We start from the raw sequence: 21,378 nt of genomic DNA on the forward strand, positions 1-21,378 counted from the left end.
AACGGCACAGCCTCACCCCGTTCTATCTGTAGCTCCGCCTCCCTAGCGGCGCCGGGTTCCATCGCGGCACAGTGACTAGCCGCCCGCCCGGCCGGTCTATGGCTGTGGCGCATGCGCAGAAAGAGCGTTTTTCCTTCCGCCTCCTCTGTCACCTCACAGTTGGTGCCGCCGCCGCTGGTGTGGACTCAGGAGTAACGGGGCCGGACGGGCTCCCCCTGGCCGCACCCCCCCCCCCCCCGTCCTCCACCGGACAAGGAGCCTCCTAGTCCCTCTCAGGCCCTTATACCGCCAGGGGCCCGTCCCCCCATGGAGTCGACGCCCGCCCTGCACCCGGTGAAGCTCTATGTCTACGACCTGTCCAAGGGCATGGCCCGGCGCCTCAGCCCCCTCATGCTGGGTAAGGGGCCGGTCCGAGGCAGGGCGGTGGGGAGGGGCCCGCGAGGCCGCAGGATGGGGCGAGGGGAAGCGGTGGCCCGGGCAGGTGGAAGCGGGGGGACGGGACGGTTGTGCCCTGCAGGGAGTGTCCTGGCGGCTCCTCGGCTGCTCTGGAGGCTAGTCACTGGGCAGCTTCCCGAGGCGCAGTCATGCATGTCCCGCCAAAGTGCAGGCAACAGCAGAGCGCTCCCCCCCCTCCCCCCGAATGGACATGGAGTTGATCACCGTGATTATAAAGCGGGGGGAGGGGCAGTGGCCCGGCCTTTATCTAAAAACAGATTTTCAAGGCAGCATGGATTCCCCCCTCCCTCTCCTTTTTGACGGCACAGTAAGTTCCCCAGATCCTAACGGTGCAACACTGCAGATAAAATCATGTTAGGGTGGTACTGATCCTGTTTTAGAATATGCTGGAGTATAGATATTTATTTTCAAGCAGTTTATAAAGTTCTGTTGTAGAAGTACTGAACAGCACCTTGGGCAGCATCCCAAGTAAAATGCTGCACTATATTATTACACTCATGCATCTAAAGAGTAGCTCCTGGAAGTGTATGATTACTACTTGACAGCTTTCTCACAAACAATCTTAGATCTTCCTGTCTCGGATCTATAGGTGTGAACTTTATGAGTAAAGGAGGTGGAGCCCCTTTGCTAATCTTTTGAAATGCTCCATTACCAACTTTAATATGGTAAATTTAATCATATCAGTTTGGCTGATGAGTGATGTCAAACTTTTGGAAGCGTTTTTGTCCTGGATCAGATCAATTGTACCCAACTTGCTGACACCCAAAGTGTACCATAACTTTCTTCCAGGTGTGGTGAATTTAGGGGCATAAGTAACTATTAAAATGTGCATGGGGAAAAACAGACAGTATCTTCAGTTTTAAAATAGTTTGTTGTGAGGATTACTTGGTTGTTATGGAACTTGCCAAAAAGTAGGTCTGTTATATGAGCTCTCCACTAGGAAATTTCTCTGTTCTAGGAGTTACTAATCAGACAAACTACTTTGAGGGACTGGAAAAGATGGAAAAGATGTACAGGGTGGGTATTTTGTACCAGACAGGGACTGAACACTGGTTGGGCTTGTGAAACTGATGCTCTCTTTAGTATTTTCTTCTCTGAAATTTTATTCTTGGAGTTAGCAAGTATACTTGTTGACATTGAGACAGAACTTTCTGTCCTTGTAGCAAACCATTTTATGACCCTATACAGCTGGTTAAAATCTGTTAGTAGGTGTAGTGTGTGAAGGATTGTGTTTTACTCCTTTGTCTATAACTTTTTAAAATGGGACTATGGGAGATAATTTCAGTTTCCCTTTGGTATGAGTGGAAAACTGGTTCCTGACCATAAGGACTTTCCTTATGGGAAAGATTGAATGGGAACAAAGATTTTCACCCATTGCAATATCACTGATCTCTAACTGGTTGATACTGAACTGAGACTCCTGCTTGTGGTGTAGACTAGATCACCTAGCCTTCCAGTCTGGCTGAAATAGTTTATGGCTTTCACTGTCAACTCTCTTACCAAGAACTTGTCCTTTGTCAACTGATCAATGGTTTAATGAATCTGAGGAATTGAAGCTCTTGTGTGCAGTTTCTGAAGTTTGAAGCAGCCTTCTAGGAAGAGGAAGACCTATAAACTTTCTTTTACAGAGTCCATCAGATGTCCAGCTAACAGTGTATGAGATCAGCCTTCCCAGCTGCTTCACCAACTGTATTGCCCTATGGACTGTGTGAATGGCGGGCAGTAATGTCATCTGCCTGTCCTAAGAGAAGGATGTTATGCTTTCCTGTGGCTTTTTAAAAATAAAAAATGAAAGCCTGCATTGTATTCAGCATGCAAACTCATATGCTAACAATGAGTTTGTGAGTTTGAGATCCTAAGCAATTCTGTCTATATATGACAGACAGAAACAGCAGTTTTAAGAGGCATGCAGTCCATTGTCCTCAGCCACTGAATACCTTCAAAGTAATAAGAGACTTATTTCTCTCTTCAGACTCTCTTCCATTGTACCAGCAAGGGTGAAACTTTCTCTTGTAATAGTGATTGTTTTATCTTGGGCTGGGGGGGGGGGGGGATATAAATAGTATTCTAAAGCCTAGTTTATACACACATTTAGTTAAATAATTGCAAATGTGAGGAAAATGTAGCTAAATCAACTTTTGCCATGCTTATTTTGGAATAAGTGTCTACCCACAGGCTTGTACTGAAAACTAAACAGATGTTCGTTCATGTCTTTTGTTATTACAATGCAAATTCATATATAGACCAAATCAAAGTATTCTAACCCTGGTATGACATAGGGTACCAGTCTTAGTTCTGTATTTTGCTACTTTCTGAGTTTCTGCATGAGGCATTTAGCACTTACTATTGAGGGAAAAAATTAAGAATAAGACATATGTTATGATTTTCACAATACCAACTAATTGCAAAACATCGTGCTTGAAAAACAGATCTAAGTTTGTAGGAGTTTGCAGAAAGGAGGAGAAAACCTACAAATTGGAACAGAGTTCACAGTTGTGTGGAAAGTACTGATTGCTTACTAGTGATGGTTAATAACTAGCTGAGATTGGACAAATTGTAATGAGTTCTGGGAATAAAGCCCACTAGGCTGCTTGGTGACAGTGACAAGGCAAACTACAGAATATTTAGGATCATATATATTTTGTGATTAGATTGTCTAATAAGATCTTGGTTTTTATTCTTTGAGTGATAATAGTGCGAGCTCCCCATTGCCATAGCTGACCTCAGTGGTTTTCCATAGATATCCCCAAAGTAAGCACATGGGGAAAAGTGTCTTCTTTCCCTTAAATACACCCCATTCCCCTTTTAAGTGGTCACAAAAGCTCTTTTGGCATTACTCAGACTGACTTTTATAGGAGGATCTCATAGAGTCAATAGCTTTTGTTTCTTTGTAGCCTAAAGAAGTTCAGATGTGAGACTCTTAAGCATCATGGAATACAAAAACAGATAAAAATTAGAAATAATTTATTAGATTATTTCTAAATCCTCATCATCCCTAGTCAATCCAGGATTACACCTTTTAGTATCTTCTTTGCTTTACCCAGTTTAACTCTAACAATGTGACTTTCACCTCTTTCTTTGATATGATTCTTCATAATGCCACCTCCTTAAAATACAAATCCTTTTAATTTTTAAAAAAATTTCCTTTTTAAATGTAAAGTGACAAATAGAGGACCAAAAAGTTCTTAAGGTGTTTTAGATGAAGGAAAGAATGAAATGAGATGAATAGCAAAGGGAAGCAGATTCTGTATCACAGAGCCTATTGCAGCAAAGACATAATTGCCTGCCAATTTCAGACAGGCTAGAGGAATCCTGAAGTACTAATGGGTACTGTGTTAAGATGAATCAGTACCAAGCTCAAGAATCAGTCTCTCATCCCTCAGATATTTAGAGAAAGTTCTATAAGGTAGCTGAATGCTTGGACAATTCTAGATTTCCATAGCATTATTGAAACAGATGGTATAGTGGCTTAATCATATCCTTTGGCCACATACAGATTTCCTTCCCTTGGTCTATTTTTTGATGTTGCTCTTCCCTGAATTTCCTTCCAATCTGCTAGACACTGTGTAGTTTCTACAGCATCTTGGGATTATCACCCTCCTTAAATGCTGTTGCACTTTTGGACAGCACATACATCTAATTTGCTGTCTTCTGTTGCTCTTCCTTCAGCCTTTGGGATGTGCTTTGAGTAGTTTAGCATAGCCAACTAAATTGACTTTAAAACAGTACAATACAAAATGTTCACTAATGGGAAAGAAGTGGCAGTTACATTCTTTGGATGTTTGGTTTTATCTTTCCAAGAAGGGGTGAGGGCAAAAGAGAAGTGGAAGTTGAGCTATTTCTAACACACTGATTATGGACACGCTTCTGTGATATAAAGAGAGATCCACGGTGAGGATTAATGTACCATCTCTTCAGCACTGGCACAAGTTTTTCAGGGGCCTATCCAAATAAAATGTTCAGATATTCAAGGCCTCTTCTAACTTGCCCCCCTCCTATACCTGAACTGATGGCACTGACTCATGGGTGAGATGTGTATGCATGGGATCCTGTATGAATGGAACACTAAATTGCAGCATGCGGCAAAAGCTGTCACTGTGAAAATCAGTCAGGAGTATACATTAGTTGAAACTGTTCTCAAGGGAATATTCAACCAGCATTACTATCCTTCCCACCCCACCTAGCCGTAAAGACTCTGTGAGCAGGGGATAGTTCAATTTAAGTGGCAGTTATCTCCCGCCTTTTCTCTCTCATTCACCATTCAGTTTCTCATGATTCAAGACAGCAGGATGGTTACTGAGCAATACTGTATCGCTTTGTCTCAAAGCATCTGCTAAAGAGGATTATTTGCAAATGAAATACTCCATTCTTTTCCCACACACCCTGTTTTCCAACACACTCAGCCACCTCTGGGATTGAGGCTAAGATTCAGACTCTTCACTCCCTTGGTTGGCATTATGCTGTAGTTTGACTAAGTAGGGCAATAGTCTTTCAGAACTGGGGTGGATTTTCTAAGTGACTAAAAATGCTGAAGTTAATAGCATTTTATTTCCTTGCCATCCAACTGAGGGAACAGGTGTTGTTCTGTTTTGTGCCAGTGTAGGTGCCAGATATGCATCACAGTCTGGCTGTTTGGTATCCTGAGTAGTAGCCGTCTCCTTATATAATCCTTTCATGTTATCACCAGTACCCTGCATTTAGCTTTGATTAATCCAGACAAACTCCACTTTTATTTGGGATTTTAAAAACCTGTACGTGCATACACTATCCCCTAAACCTCAATATTAATAAATTAACTGTACTCACAAGATGTATTCCCAGCCATCTAATCTTCCCACTACTTGGCCTTCTGGATAAACCCAGGCATGGAAGTAATCTGGTTTGATTAGATTCTAAAATTATACAGGCTCAGTTTCTACTCTAAAAGTGACCTTGTGTCCTACCTATGAGTGAGTCTCTGTCCTAGCTTAGTCATAGAATAAGTAAATAAAGTCTAGTAATTCTTCAAATTCCTATAGTATAACCTATTCTCTTGCCCCCATAAATAGTGTTTAGTTTGGCAAGATAGCTATTTGAAACAGAAAACTTTTTGAAAAATAAAGTAAAAAAACAAAAACTATGCAGGCTCCCAAATCACTTAGACATTCATTCTGCAAAATATTTAAATGTGTGCATACTTAAAGATATGTATATACTTAAGTATCTTGTTGAATCAGTGCCTAAAAGTCTATCAAATTGCTTAGCCCTAAATTAGTAAATTTTGTAAAAAAGCAACTTACTGTCAAAATGTGCTTAATTCTGATATTTTGGGGGTATATTCGAGCTAAATAACAGCACAGAACATTGAGAGCCAGGACCAGTGACTGTAAACAGACTTTATGGGATCATGAGAAACTTGGCCACACCCATGAAAAGTGGACATCCGGCTAACTAAAATAATTCTGGATGATAAATATTTCTGAATGAGAGAATTCTGGATTTGAGAGGTTCAACCTGTAGTGATGAGAACTTGATTTTAAAAACATTTCCAATTTAGGAATCTAAGGCATTAACACATGTAAAGAATGATTTAAAACATTTTATCTTGACATCCTCTCGGTTTAACAGAGCAAGTTTTTGAGAGAGAATTACCATAGAAAAATCCCATTGTAGAAAACTAGTTCCTTCTTCTCAAACTTGCTGCCAGAATTCTCTCTATAAACTAACAGCTGAAGTTTGTTATCTGTACTGCTTTTAGGCAGAGACATCACCAGTTTCCAGAGAAAACACTGAATTCTGAACTATGTTCCTGACATGAGTGAAGGAGGAAGTTATTTTTATATTTAGTTTCAAGATGTAAATATTTGTAACTTTTTAAGCTATCCTATCCTGTTTCTTAAAAGTTATACAGTTCATCTTTGAAAGGGACACATTATTGGGTTCTCTTTCAAATAAATTATTATTTATCTTTAGTAATGCACATAGGGGTCCAATTATGTTGGGTGATATACAAATGTAAGAATAGACGCTATATATATAATTACCCATTGTCACTCTCCAACTCCTCTTTCACTGATTCAAATAAATTTCCATGTATTGGTTTATAGTCGCTTTCTAATTAGCTTACTGAGGCAGAAGATTTCCATGTTTCTAAATGAGCTAGGGGTGTAATACTGTAGTCGATAAACCAATAAGCAAAAACTTATTGGTTAGTGCTATAGACTACACATATTCCACCACCACCCCCAGTAAATTTTTTAGCAGGTTGGCCAGCAGCCCAGCTCAGTCCTGGTTTGCGACAGGCCTGAGACCTAACCCTGCTGCAGCTCTGTGATTAAAGTGTATTAGAAGCTAGGCGGACAGACAGCCCAGCTCAATTCCAGCTTGCGCCGGGTCTGGGAGCTCAGACCCCTTTGGACAATGGCTGCTGCAACCCACACTGCTGTTCCTATATCAGGCAGCAGAACAGGGTGACAGGCAGCTGGTCCGCGAGGGGAGCTGGTTTTTTAAACTGACTCCCCTCACAGACCTGCTCCCGCCTGGCATTCTGCGCTGCTGCCTCTGATACAGAGGCAGCAGCATGGAGTGGCAGGGGGCTCCTCAGGAATGGGGCAAAGGACTATAGAATAGTCAAGTAACTGATAAGAATTCATGAGGTTACTTGACCATTCAGTTAACCGATATTTAACATTCCTAAAATGAGCTGAGACCAAAGTTGTTGGGTTTTTTCATTTCATTTTCTGAATTCATTTTTCTTTGCAACAAGAAAACTTTAACTGTGGCTGCTGGCTGAATTCACAAACTGGATAAGACGGTATATTAAAAACAACTGAAAATTGGTAATTATAATTTTAAAACCCATTTAAATTTCAGCCCTATACTTAATATTTTTGAGAAGAGATATTGGGAATGAACTACAGATCCTTCACCTCTAAGTCACCAGTTTCAATCTGTCCCTTTATTGGTAGTGATTGAAAAGGGAAATTTAATTATTATATGATGTTTCTATAATGGCCTATGTAAAATTGGTATGAAACTACTCGTACAGCTGGTACGAACTGAGCATCTTTTTTGGTAATCTTAGGCTACGTCTACACTGCACAGTTATTTTGAATAAGCTATTCCAGCATAGAATAAGAGAGAATAGCCCTGGTGAGGGGCTATTTTGAAATATTAGCAGTGGAGCATCTACACATGCCTTATTTTGAAATAGCTATTTTGGAATAGGTGTTGTTCTTCATAGAATGAGGTTTATAGAAGTCAGAATAAGCCATCTGTTGTTTTGAAACTATTTCGAAATAACATAATTGCTGTGTAGACGCTCCCATAGTTATTTCGGAATAACATCCGTTATTCCTAAATAACTTCTCTGTGTAGACACACCGTTAGAGACCAAAGACTGACTGGGCTACTGAAATGGCATTCTCGTCTTTGCCTAAGAAGCAGACCCATTCAGGATTAGGACTCTGTATGTTGGCAGGGAAGTGTGGCATTGCCAATTCCTCATGCAAGTAAACAGATAAATTAAGTCACCAATGCAGAAAATGTGGCACCATTCACTGGCATCATAACTAAATGAAAAAAAGGCTGTTTTTCGGATCCTTTGCAGTACTGGCTATCAATCTCCCTAGACTACTGTACCCATTTCAGAAATCTGATTTGTTTTACGTACCCCCAGATTTTACTTAAATTTCTTGCTCATAAAATGAGACAAAAATACAAGTCACAACCACACTAGTACTGACAAATTGCTTTCTTTTTCATTTGTACCATATAATTATAAAATAAATCAATTTAAATATACATACTATACCTACATTTCAGTATCTAGTATACAGAACAACATAAACAATTGTCTATGAAATCTTACTTTGTACTGACTTTACTAGATCGTTTTAACGTACAGGTCGTCCTCACTATAAATCTAAGAAACGTTCCAAAAAACTTGGACTTATAGGAAAACAACTTAAAGCGAGCAATTTTTTTCCATGGCTGACTTCCATTTCTACAAATTGGTTTGTTTTGGGGTTTTTTTGCGCAACTTAAGAGCAGGGGAAATGGAGGACTTATAACGCATCAGTTCCTACAAGAATCAATGACTTTAGTGTGGAACGGATGTATACCAGGGCAGCTTATAGCGGGGACGCCTTTGCGTCCCCCCAAATGTATGCATATCTCTTGTTAGAACCACCACTTTAGAAAAATATAACTTTGGCACTAAACTTGCAGTTTGGGGTTAAAGCAAGATATGGAAATAGGTGAGAGATACATGGGTGAATGACAGCAAGTAGACTGAGCTGTGTAAAGGAAGTTGCCAATGACTCTCTCCTTCTCTCTACCTACAGGGAAACAGCTAGATGGAATCTGGTAAGTGACTAGATTTAACCTGCATAATATGTTAGACACTGGGTACCATTTTCAGTATGGTATTATAAATGTTTTAGATCTGAAGGAACATACCTGTGCTGAACAGAGACTGAGGTACTTCCTGAAAGTTTTTAGCGTTAGTGGGAGAGAGATCGATAGCATTGTGTTAGGTATTGTGCAAGTCTGCTTTCAATTCGTGCCAATGGACCTCAATGCAAACAATAATTGTTATTACATATTTTATTGCAGTAGCACCCAAAATGTATTGGGTATTTTTCAAACGTAGGAGGACATTGTTTCTGCCCAAACAGTTTAGGTTCTGATTGTAGACGTGAGCGCACCAACAGCAGGTGCAGAAATAGGATGACTGCAGACAAAGGTTACAAAAATAGAACTGCATGGTTTCATAGTAGTTATGTGTACCTCTTGTTAGAAAATATGTTTTCCAATTGATGCCCAATTCACTGAAGTCTCCAGCCAGAATTAAACACTCCCTTGGCCAATGTCTTCTATCTTCCCTCACTAGTCAGCCACCACTGCCCTTCCTCATCCAGCTGCCCCACTCACTGTTCAACCCTTTTTCAGTTCCCATCATCCAGCCATCCTCTCTGCATATGGTGACTCTGGGCAATTCATGCCCCAACCTTTCCCAAGTTTTTAATTCACAGGGGAAGTTTTGTCCCTCAAAGCATATTGCTGGAAAAGGGCAACTGTTGGAGGGTCTTCTCTCATGCCTTCTGCTATCTGAGTATCATGGTGGTGCTGGTTGAGTCATTCTCTCCCATCTGCAGTGTAGCATGAGGTTTGTTAACCAATTAGGGATGTAAAAACTGCCCAGAACAGTTAACTAGTTAAATCAGTGGTCCCCAACGCAGTGCCCGTGGGTGCTCTGGTGCCCGCCGGGGCATTTATGTGCGCCCGCCAAATCATCTGAGCCAGCCCCACCCCCGGCGTGCGGCACATATGCGGTGCTGCCCCCTGGCGCAGGGCACGTGGGCAGCCTCAGCCCTGGGCACGCGGCACATGCGTGGCCCCGCCCCCAGGCGCTTGGCAGCCCACAAAGGTTGGGGACCACTGAGTTAAATTATTTGTTTAACTGGTTAACCACTGACTGGGGGGGGGCTGTTGCTTCTCCATTTGCAGGAGGCAGGTGCTGCTCCTTCCCCACCATGGCCAAGTTGTGGACAGCGAGGGCTGTTCCAGATCCGCTGTGGCCCTGTTGACTGGGTAGATGTTAGCAGGGGGAGTTTCAGGTTAGCTGGTAAGCATGCTGGTAAGACATATGCTTGCTGGTTAACCCATTTCCTAGTTAACCTTTAACATCTCTATAACCAACATGACCATTTTTCTTCTAGTTAGTGACCCAACAGACATTATTCCCACTCATAGAAGGGCCTTAATTTTTTCTCGACTATTACTAAATTATTTGTTTCAATAATACCTTAGGCAACATGTACTACAGTTGTAACTTTTCATCCACTCTTATGAGTGGTTTATATGCTGGTTTAAATATTTCTTCCTCTTCATTTCATATGGCTTTCTTTTCATGTCTCCTTGCCCTCCCTCAACAGGCACACTTCCATAATTGTCCATAAGGATGAGTTCTTCTATGGCAGTGGTGGGATTTCCAGCTGTGCACCTGTAAGTTCAACCTTCCTGAGACTTTTTCCTAACTCTATTATCTTCTCTTCCCAAATGGTTTCTTGATGAAGATTACTTTCTCTAATCAAGAACACCCTGTGTTTGTTCTTTAGGAAAAGAACATAAGCTTATTTAGTCTTAAAAGATTGCTTGATGCAGCCAGGTTAGGTACTGAAGACCATGCTGACAGGTCAACTGGGGAAAATAAAACCTGCATAATGGGTTTGGTCCCAACCCTAAGTTAAGGTTTACACCAGCCAGAGTTCAAAACAAACTATTGGGCTCCCTGCGCTCAGCATTCTGGGAAGGCAGAAGCTTCCTGCAACTCAGCTACGCAAAGCTTCATTGGTTTTTACACTTTGATCTTGGTGATTCACAGTATTTAAAACACACACACTGACTACCTTGACATTCTCTCTAGTTCTCGGGTAGTCTGAGCCTAAAGTTAATCTTCTGAAAGCCCCTTAAAACATAGGTCTGCCCCACACTTCTGGAACATGGAGTACTCAGCAGCAAGCTACAGAATAAGCCCGATGACGTGTCTTGCACCCCTCATTCTGTAACAGAGGAGAGCGGAGGACTGAATAGTTTGCTCTGAATTGGATACTGTAATTCCTTTCATTGCTCCTGGACAAACCATATTATGTCAGAATCATTCTGGACTACAGGAATACCCTTGGAGTACTCCATCAAAATCCATTCTAGCATCGTCTCTTGCTTGTGTTTTTCACAGGGAGGGACATTGCTTGGGCCCCCAGATTCAGTTGTAGACCTGGGAAGCACAGAAGTTACAGAAGAAATTTTCTTGGAATACTTGTCCTCACTAGGAGAATCCATGTTCCGGTGAGTTGCAGCTTTTATTTGGTTGTAACATTTCTGTGTTTAAAAAAAAAATAAAAAAAAATAGAAAAAGAAAATTGTGGGGGGATTCTGGGGCCTGTCTCACTAACACAATGCTTCACGTGCCTACTATTCCATTTAGTACTATCCAATTAATAAAAGTAATAATGAGGCTAGAACTGGCACATGATCACTTGCAAGTTACGGAACATTTGGGTGGATCCAGGCCTTTAGAAAAGCTGGAAAAGCATTCTGTTAGAATGCCTGCATCACTGGATCTTGAACCCTATTGGTTATTGACAGCGAACAAAGTTTTGCCTGGTAGGTATTGGATGAAATCATGGAAGATGTAAGTGATGGAGGAAATAGTGTTGGTTCAGTAGCGATTTTTACCCTGCAAGTCACTACTGAAGCATTTGTGCTGGAGCTGCCATCTTTCAGATATTGAAAACAAAGGTTCTGACTAGGGATGTAAGCAACTAATTGACTAGTAGACTATCCAATAGCAAAAGCTTATTGGATAGTTGACTAGTTGCTGCCTCTATCAAAAAGAGACAGAAGGGGGGGAAGTGGTGGAGGTGCTGGAGGGAGCTGGCTTAAAGCTGGTTGCCCCCAGCTCCAGTTCTGTGGGAGGCGGTAGGGCCGCAGTGGCAGCCAACTTTGAAATGTACAAGAGCCCCTGCTGGGGCTCTTGTACATTTCAAATCAGAAGCGCCCACATGGAGTCTGAGGTCAGTGGGGAACTCCCGGTGGCCCCAGGCTCCATGCAGCGTTTCAATCTTTGAAATGCACAAAGGTGGAACGTGCTAGTTCTTATCAACTAATCAAATAGTCGAAGAAAATCCCATCAACTATTTGGTTAATTGAAATTTAACATCCCTAGTTCTGACTTTTTTGTGTTCATTAGCAAACCCAGAGCACTTTTCACAAAACTATTTAACAATAAACTTAGTGTCCTAGTGAAATTCCAGCCTAAGCAATTACTCTGATCTACTATTTCTTCTGTAACTTCAGGCAAAAAATTTGGTCCTCACTTCACCAAAAGGCTATTGTGTAGTGTCAGTGATGTGGAATGGCTGTCATGTTCCATCCCAAACTTAGCTGAGTTTGAGAGGAAGGGGCCTCAGTGTGTTGTCTAAATTGCTTTAGGATTCTTTAGAATAAAGGGTGCTTATATAATTGATTACTGGTTTGACTTTTTCTTGCTGTATTTATTCCTGTGTTTGAACTCCTTTCCTGGGTACAGAGGAGAGTCTTATAACCTCTTTGAACACAACTGCAATACCTTTAGTAATGAAGTGGCACAGTTCCTGACAGGAAGAAAGATACCTTCCTACATCACTGACCTTCCATCTGAAGTCCTTTCCACGTGAGTACAGTCTTTGCTTCTGTGTGTAGTATGTTGCTTCATGCTAATGCCTGAATATTTCCTGTCACATCTAGTAAGCTCTAGATGAGGACTGGTACCTGCTGTTATCAGGGGGAGAATGCCACTTCATTTATTTGGGAATTTGTGTCTGACAGTCTCCACCCCACAGACATGACTGGCACTCTTTTCACAGGGGAAAGGTGGAAAATTGTTCTTTTCTTCTGCCATCAATGGATGTAAACTAACTGCCTCCTCATGGGCTTTTTTATCTATCACTTGACAAGCTATATACGAGGTCAGAGCCATTTTAAAGCCAGTGGCTACAGATACTAGTACCTCTGAGTCACATTTCCTGCCCCGGAGGACCATCACTATGTTGAGGCTTTCCACAGTGCCCTAAGGGAGGGGAAACTTTAAGGTTGCTTTTGAGACACTTTTAAAAGCAAGGCCTGGATGGAAGGAGAGGAAGCAGAAGAGAGGAGATAAGTGAAAGTTCTATAACATCCCTTCTTGTCACAACTGAGATTTTAGAACTCTCTCAGAGGCTACTCAGACTCCCTTGGTATGTTCCTTTAGTTGAGTCAGTATGGAGAGCCCAGGCAGATGTTTGGAACTGCAGCATCCAGTTCTCTTCTCACAAACTGCACCATACCTGATTGACACACACAGGTTGGTTGGTAGAACAGTTTCTTCTATACTGGACTATAAACAAAGCTAAGCAAAGACAGATCCACTGTAAACTTGAATAGGAGACCTTCAAGGAAAACTCAGATGTCACAGGATTCTGTAGGGATTAATCAGTGAATACTGATCCATTGTTGTACAGGCATGCTAGAGATTGTTCTGTTGTCAGATGCCATCTTTCAGATGAAATATTTAAGGTTTGGATAGTTGTGACCATTAGCAATCCCGTGGCTCTTTTTCCAATATTATTGATGACAGTCACTGTCTTTCTGGCCAATTTTGAATGTGTCAGATTTGAGATTCTGCCTCCCTAACTTTCTCTAAAGAGCGTCAGTTGGATACACTACTACTTCACTATTGAATAGTGTTTGACACTTAGATGAAGTGATTTTTGCAATGTAGTTTTCCATTAAGTAGATAAATTACTAAAAGTTAGTACAGGTTCTGGCTCTAAAATCTAGGATGATTCTCTAGTCTAGCAATATCCGTGGTTCAGCATGACCATGGATGTTCCAAGACCAGAGATTCCTAGCACATTGCAGAGGGCTGGGGCCCAGGAGCCGGCACGCGGCTCAGCTGGGCTGCGAGGGGGGCCAGGAGCTGGCGTGCAGCTTAGCTGGGCTGCAAGAGGGGGCTGGAAGCCAGCGCACGGCTCAGCTGGGCTGTAGGGAGAGCCAGGAAGTCCACGGCAGGGGAGGGCAGCAGCATGGGGCCTAAAATTACCTCCCCAGTCCAGAAAAATCCCTTATCCAGGACCAGTTAGGTCCAGCCTGTATCAGGGTACTGCTATCTTAAGAGTACTTTAAGTACTTAATGTTTCAAGGAACAGGCTGAAAGGAAAACCAGAGTTTGAACAAGCATTTAAAGTTGCTGCTGTGGCAAATATTATTTAACTGGTTAATTTAAACCAATTTAAAGTAACTGACTGAATAACAGAACTTTATGAAGTTGCCTTTATAAAGGCTACCTCATTCTATTTCAGAGGTGGCTGTATTTTCAGAGTGCAATGAGAAGATACTAGTATATATGTAGTATAAGCATTTTGAGATCTATAAACATGTTTTGTTGTTTTTTTATTTCATTGTCACCTCAGACCTTTTGGACAAGCTTTGAGGCCTCTCCTGGACTCTATCCAGATCCAGCCACCTGGTGGGAATACCTTCCGCAGACATAATGGACAGAGCTAACACGAGTGGATGGATGTGCCTAGTTTCACCAGGCTTTTCCTTTTTAAACAAAAATCTAGCAGATTTCTATTTTATAATTTCACATCAACATTGACTCCAAGGAAATGACAGGATGTTTTTTCAGAATTCCTGGGGAGATGATTTATCAGGTTGCATGTGGGACAGTGCTACCAAAAAGATTGCCATCATTTCTAATACCATTATTCTAACTTATTAAGGTTGTCTTGTCTGAGTACACTGATACTTTCTAAAATAGCCCCCAGGCTGGAGATGTGGGGATTAATTCTAAGGAGAATGGATTCAGTTTCAGGTAGCCAAGGGGAGGCAGAGGTTTAAGAGTCTAGCAGTCTCAGACTTGCATATTTTTTCTTTTTCACTACCCATATTATGGGATATTTGCTGAAGTCTGTAACAGGAAGATACAGGGAGTTTTGTAATACTGCAGTGGGTCCCCCCCCCCCCCCAGTATTAAAACCTTCTAACTATTCCATTAGTGTTGTGGTGTTTGCTCAAGTGGAGAAGTTAACCTAGCCTAGTCAGAATACTCATAGTGGTAAAGTCATCCAGGTGAATAAAACCTGCTAGCATCTCATTGAAACTTCTGTCAGTGATGGAGTCTTCAGTGACATAAGGTATGAGTTGGTTGGTGGCTGCAGCAGTGTGTCATCACTAGCCTTGTAATGCTGGATCCAAGAATTAGGGGATGGAGGACAGGACATCTTGAAAAATGGGTATCCTTTTCAGTCAGGGAAAAATGAAGTGAAACTTTTCCTTTTCCCCATGCCATCAAGCTCATAGGCCCCTGTGCAGAATACTTGTAACTGATTACCTCTACATGGGGCCTGTTTTTGTGCTGCTGAACCAGTGCGGCATGCACAGCAAGTTAAAAACAGCATGGTAGCTATACATTATACAAGGTTTGCAGTCTATGATATCTGGTTGCAGTCACAATATAAGCACTAAGGTCCCAGCACAATCCTTTTTATGACAGTCGAGTATGATGTTACAGATGACTAATTAAAAGTGTGAAGAAAATAGTCAGCAGTTCAGCGTTGCAAGAGCAGATATCCAGTTCTATGTAAATTTCCTCAATTTAAAGAAGAAAGATGAGCAAGACAAAAACATAGCAGTCTCTAAATAGAACTTCTCCACTTTTCCGTGGGGCATCAGGGACACAAAGGAACACACACACCTATAATTGGAAGTGGGTAGGGCTAAACAATAGGCAAAGGGTTGGTTCAGAACCATAACCTCCCCTGATTTAAGATTACTGTGGCCTCTCCATTTAACTCGCTTGTGGGGAGGAGGTTAGGGAAAGGAAAGAAGGGGTACTTGGTACTATCTTTCCCTCAAACATAGATATGCTCCCTCCTTTGATTTTTCAGCGACTGTATTCGAGACAATGCAAGAAACTGGAACTTCCCTAATGTTGCTGATGCACTGCCAATAAGAGGACCTTTCATGTGCAAAACCGTTTACCCAGTGTCTTGCTGAGCAAAGAACTGCTCCAAGCTTAGTTCATACCTGCCTCAACCGCTAATCATACAGGTGCCCAGGCCATTTCCTAGGATCCTAAAGCAATTGTATCCTTGCTCTGTTTGGCTCCTTTTACCCTTGATTATAGTTCCAAAAGGATATCCATTAGAGAACTATTTCTGTTGCATTTATTCAGTAACAACTATAAGTGGTCCTTGCTGTTTGGAAGGAAGAGGATGATTTTAGTTTTAGATTTACTATTGCCCTGCATGTTGTGCGGTCCTTTACACAAGTATAGAGTAAGTGTAAAATGTTATCAAGTCAGACTGATAATGTGTATTTAACTATATAAGGTGCAGGGCAATACCTAATGCAACCCAAAATGTGTTTCATTGTCACTTTTTGCTTGTAACATCACAGTCCCCTTCCTCAGCCCTTCATTTGTGATTAATCTGGACTTCAAGTGGGGTAAAACGTAAGCAGTAGAGCAGATGCTCTTTAGAAACAGATCCTGGTTTGCACAAACATTCCTAGAACATGCATAGTCTGCAGAAACTGTTCTGAAGTGAGATGTTTTCAGAGCCCTTCTTTCCTTGTTCCTCCAGAAGCAGCAACAAACAGGTGTTTGCCTGCCTCTTTTTTCCTATACTGTATGTCTTCCAGTCCAGTCCAGTCCTTCCCCATCTCATTATTTGTAAATGCAGACCAGCATGTGCCCTAGCAATGTATCTTACCAGCTAGGCTGTGGGCTTGAGCCTGGACCTTACTTGACTGCTCTGCAAACTTCAGGACCTTTTACATCTTTGCTGAGAGGGAGGAGAGAAGGGGAACAGATCCACCTCATGTATTTAAGAATCTGCTGTCCCTCTATCCCCTTAAGCCTAGTACAGAGATAGTGCTGCTACTTTTTAAAAAAAAGTTACTGGACAAAATTTCACGCAGCTACAGTTTCCTTATTGGGAGGAATCCATAAAGAGGCCTGAGTTCAAGACCATCTCTGGACTCCTTGATAAATGAGCTATATGAAAGTGAGCCCTCTTTGCCCCACCCAATTAACATGGTTATGTAATGAGCCCCCATGATGTTCCATAGGCTTATTAGCAGCCCACTCCCTCAGACAGCAGTTATGTATAAATTGCAGATGTGCATACCCAGCATTCCATCCATTCTATTGCCACACTTATAAGCATATATGATAAGAATGAGAATTAAATATGTATGTGTATGTAAGTAAAGCACTTTCAGCCAGCTGACCAACAAGGGAGCAGGGAAACTGACTATCTTTTCTTAGAAGAGGGCAGAACCCCTTTGCCTCAACTCTTGTTTCTGTCTTCTATCTCTGGGGTTCCCTTCAGTGCTGCTGAACAATGCCGGGGCAGAGGGGATGCATTTCTACATGAAAATAATGTCTCTAGGCAGAAAGTGGTGTTTGGTTTCTTCCCTGTTAAAATAAACAGAACTATAGTACATTGTTCTTTGTTTCTTTTTATGTCGACATAGCTCCTAACCAGAAGTGACTAAAGTCCCATCAGGGACTCTCTGCCACTACCAAGATGTGAAGTTGGAAATTGCTCCAGCATTTGGTGAAACTGAAGGGAGTAGTGGCTGCCTCACTCTGATTGAGCTGGCCTGGTTATAGGCAGCATCAAGTTTGGGGATTGTGTTTCCATGCATAACCTGCTCCTACATCAGGGTTACTTTCCTTGATGCAATTTTGAAGAGCCTCTCACTGCTGCTTAACAATATCGGCGGGATGGAGCAGAGGGGATGCTCTTTGGCCTTCACTTGAGTGAAATGCCCTCATAACATTCCACTTGAATGGACAGGGAAGAATAAACTTCCCCAATCATTCCTGCTAAAGAAGGAGGTAAGCTGAGTTGAAAGATGGAGGAGGAGAAGAGGGGCTGGCTGGTGAGGAAGCCTGTTCTGGAACTTCCCTCAGTCCACTCAAGTCATCTCAACATTTAAAATGAAAGATATCAGCCAAGTCTTTTGTTTTTTAAATAAGAGGGAGGCCTACTGCCTGGCTTTCCCTGTAGAAGTAGGGGGAAGTTGCATGGAATACTCACCTTATCTTATTCCATTCATTGCTGCATTATTGTAAACATGGCTCTAAGGGAAAAGGAGAAAATCCTTCCTGATTTGAGTTAGCAATCAGTTCAACCTTCAGAACGTAGGCAAATTATGTTGAAACATCTATTTACATAAATTCAAAGCACAGTGGGGACAGAATAATTATACCCACCTCTCCCCCTTAAAGCTAAGAAACTGGATTCTGCTGATATTTTAAAGGACAAAGAATATCAGAGTGGACATTGCACTTATGCAAGAGGAGTCTGGATTACAGTTGCATAACTAGCTACTTTGTTACCAAATGCAGATTCACGCATGGGAAAGCTGTTCTTAGACATTAGCTAGCAGCAATAGTCTAAAAGAAGGCAGGCACTTATGCCAAAGGGGGAACAGCAGCCAAACAATCCATGCTGCTAGTTACAGGACACTGCTTTTAGGCCTGCAGCAACTGCTGTAAAGGGAACCTCTCAAGGGATCTCTAGAATATAGTCTGAACAGATGGTTTGGTTCAGGCTTCAAAGTGTTCAGTAACCATGGGATGACGGACAAGTTGCCCAGAGCAAGTGCAGCCTTACAAGCAACCCAGATGACTTATGAATGATTAAACATAGTGTTGCATAATACATACTTAGCCGGAAGCAAATTCCTATTGCAGGAGAGGGGATGAAGAAGGGGAAGGAGGTGTGGAGTGTGGGTGGGGGGGGCAGGGAGAAGAGAGAGGTGTGAGCATTCCTCCTAGCCACCTAATACTAAACAGTTTGGACTCTATTAAGGATGTTATATTGCAGTTAATTGACTAGTGGAGTAGTTGATGGAATTTCCATGGACTACTTGACAGGCACTTTCACATTTCTCCTTTGAAATATACTAGAGCCCCCGCTGGGAAGTCCCACTGACTCTGGGCTGCCTGCTGGTGCCTGCTTTGAAACATACAAAGAGTCCCCAGTGGGGGCTCTTGTGCATTTCAAAGCCATGGAGCCAGGGGTCAGAGGGGACTCCCCAGCTTGGGATCAACTGGGGAGTCCCAAGCTGACCCTGATCTCCACAGTGCTGCCCCTTGAAATGCCACCTTAGAGTTTCAAAGGGGCAGCTGCCACACAGCTGATCCCTGGGCTCCACAGTGCTTCAGCATTTTAAAAGGGCAGCACTGCACAGCTGAGCCACAGATCAGGTGTGCTGCAGCTGCCCCTTTGAAATTACCCTTCTCCCCCTCCCTCCACTGCTGCCTTTATCTGATAGAGGTAGCAAGGGGGTGGGAATCGACTAGTCCGGTGTTTCTCAACCAGTGGTAAGAGTACCCTTAGGGGTACTCGAGATGAGTCTGGGGGGGTACGTCAACACAACTGAAATTTGGAGAAAACTGAATTTTTGTTTTAAGTTTTACAACACTTCATTAGTTTTGTACATTTTACACCCAAACATTTCATCGCCCACCCAGCTACAATTAAGTTGTTTAAACAAATGTGTTGCAATGGTAGAAGAAAATGTGTCTGAAAACTGTAGGTACTGGGGTTACTTAATTTTTTTAAAGGGGTACTTTATAAAAAAGGTTGAGAAACACTGAACTAGTCAACTGACTAACCAATAAGCATTTGCTAGTCCTTAACATCCTTACTTGCCATAGATTCTTGCAAAGAGATATCCAAAACAATATAAGGGAGACAGATTTGGAAGACCGTTACAGGCCAAACTAAGCCCTTGTGCAACTCTGTCGATTTTGAGGACTGAAGTTGGACTGACATCTGTTTACAGGAGTGAAAGATGGGAAATTGTGGCACAGCGCCAATTCTCATACTACCTCTAGATGGCACTGCTATTTTTTTCATGGTTATGTAACTCACATTCCCTACAACATACTGTAGGCCTCTGTGCGACTACTGCAAAGTCAGACTGGGAAACAGTGTCTGAAGGTTGTGACCCTCCAATAGCTCTGGTGGCCTGTGTGAAGATGGTCTCAGAGAAGAAGCCATGTTAGTCTGTAACTTTAAAAAACAATGCGTAGTCCTGTGGCACCTTACAGACTGTTTTCCCTGCTGTACATATCTTGGATTCTGTATTTCCACTCAACTCATCTAGTGAAATGGATTTTACCCACAAAAGCTCATGATCCTATATCTTTGTTCATCTTTAAGGTGCACAGGACAACTCATTGTATGAGGATAGTTCTTTTCCAGTCCACTTCCTAGAGACAGGTCCCCCCACAAGCTATGTTCAGCACAGGCCCTCGTGTTGGTCTCAGAAATGTCAAGGAATGAAGCCTAGGCATGGAGCCTGCATTCACCCTGGGGTAGCCTCCTCCTATTAAACCCAGTGCCAAGACAAATTTGTGGCCCTGCACTGCTACTGCTGTACTACTTTCTCAGTGAAGCCAGGTCTCTAGTTTCCAAAGCCACCAAACCACATTTATGCAAGATTCACTTTGTAGCATTTTACAAGGAGGAAAAACTAGTCCCCATTACAAAAAGAAAGCCCAGCTTCCTGGATTGTGGGCAAGCATCACAAGGCAAAAATGTTCAGTCACGCTCCTGCTGGCCTGGAAACTTATTCAAAGTATCTGCAAGAACTCAGGCTGTAAGGCTCTGGGAACAGGGTAACTGGGCACATACTCCTGGAAGCAAACAACACAAGGAGAATTGAAGTGAGAACTGCTAGATCTTGGAGAGCACATATCCCCAAAATATTTTCTGATGTTTAAGTGTTGGGCCCAAAAGGGAAAAGATCTGAAGGCCAAAGGTGACGATGGAGCAGAGCACAATTTGCAGAATGTATAGTAGTGATACCAAAGCATACGCGAGAGAGAGGCCTGTTTCTCTTTCAGATGCCAGACAGGAATCTTTTAAAACCAAGCAAATCTGATACTGAATCAGACAAAGCTACAGTCAATGAGGACTATGATGAGAGCGGGTAACTGAGGTATTCTGTGGCTATGTTGAAATAAAACTGCATCTGTCAAATCATGACATTGCCTGGCCACATGAGGGATTTGCTCTGATGCAAGTACAGTGGCAGCTGGTCCCTGGTAGCTCTACCCCACACACAGCCTTACTTCTGTATCTTCTATTGAAACTAATTGCAGTTTCCAGCCAATAGGAGCTGAGAAATTGTGCTATGGACAGAAGCAGCATGCAAAGCCTTCCCCTCCCCCTGGCGGCCGGAGTAGAGAGCCATAGGGAGTAGCCAGCTGCTTAAAGCGGCGTGGGGCTGCTTCTGTGCCTGAGGGTCCTGGTGGGTCAGCCCGGAGGCTGGCTATGATGACTTAGCAGGCCTGATCCAGTCCACAGGCCTCATCTTGCCCACCCCTGCACT

General features: G+C 42.5%; 2 protein-coding genes across 2 annotated transcripts in view; one reads left to right on the forward strand and one right to left on the reverse strand.

The window, feature by feature from the left end:
• Positions 1 to 21,378, reverse strand: part of XRCC6 (X-ray repair cross complementing 6) — a 68,623-nt gene that overhangs the window by 38,920 nt on the left and 8,325 nt on the right. The window lies entirely within an intron of this gene.
• On the forward strand, positions 13 to 17,466 carry DESI1 (desumoylating isopeptidase 1). Its single transcript, XM_006123975.4, has 6 exons — positions 13 to 397; positions 8,781 to 8,802; positions 10,374 to 10,443; positions 11,177 to 11,286; positions 12,530 to 12,652; positions 14,430 to 17,466. The coding sequence occupies exons 1-6, from the start codon at positions 307 to 309 to the stop codon at positions 14,521 to 14,523; spliced, it is 510 nt and encodes a 169-aa protein (XP_006124037.2). The 5' UTR covers positions 13 to 306; the 3' UTR covers positions 14,524 to 17,466.

The sequence above is a fragment of the Pelodiscus sinensis genome, chromosome 1 (assembly GCF_049634645.1).
Source record: "Pelodiscus sinensis isolate JC-2024 chromosome 1, ASM4963464v1, whole genome shotgun sequence".
NCBI lineage: Eukaryota > Metazoa > Chordata > Testudines > Trionychidae > Pelodiscus > Pelodiscus sinensis.

Bases quoted from the DNA above. Each gene is read 5' to 3' on its own strand.
- DESI1 (XM_006123975.4), top strand. From the start codon at position 307: ATGGAGTCGACGCCCGCCCTGCACCCGGTGAAGCTCTATGTCTACGAC. The intron at 398-8,780 runs GTAAGGGGCCGG...CTCTACCTACAG, and splicing joins CCTCAGCCCCCTCATGCTGG to GGAAACAGCTAGATGGAATC. The intron at 11,287-12,529 runs GTGAGTTGCAGC...TCCTGGGTACAG, and splicing joins CTAGGAGAATCCATGTTCCG to AGGAGAGTCTTATAACCTCT.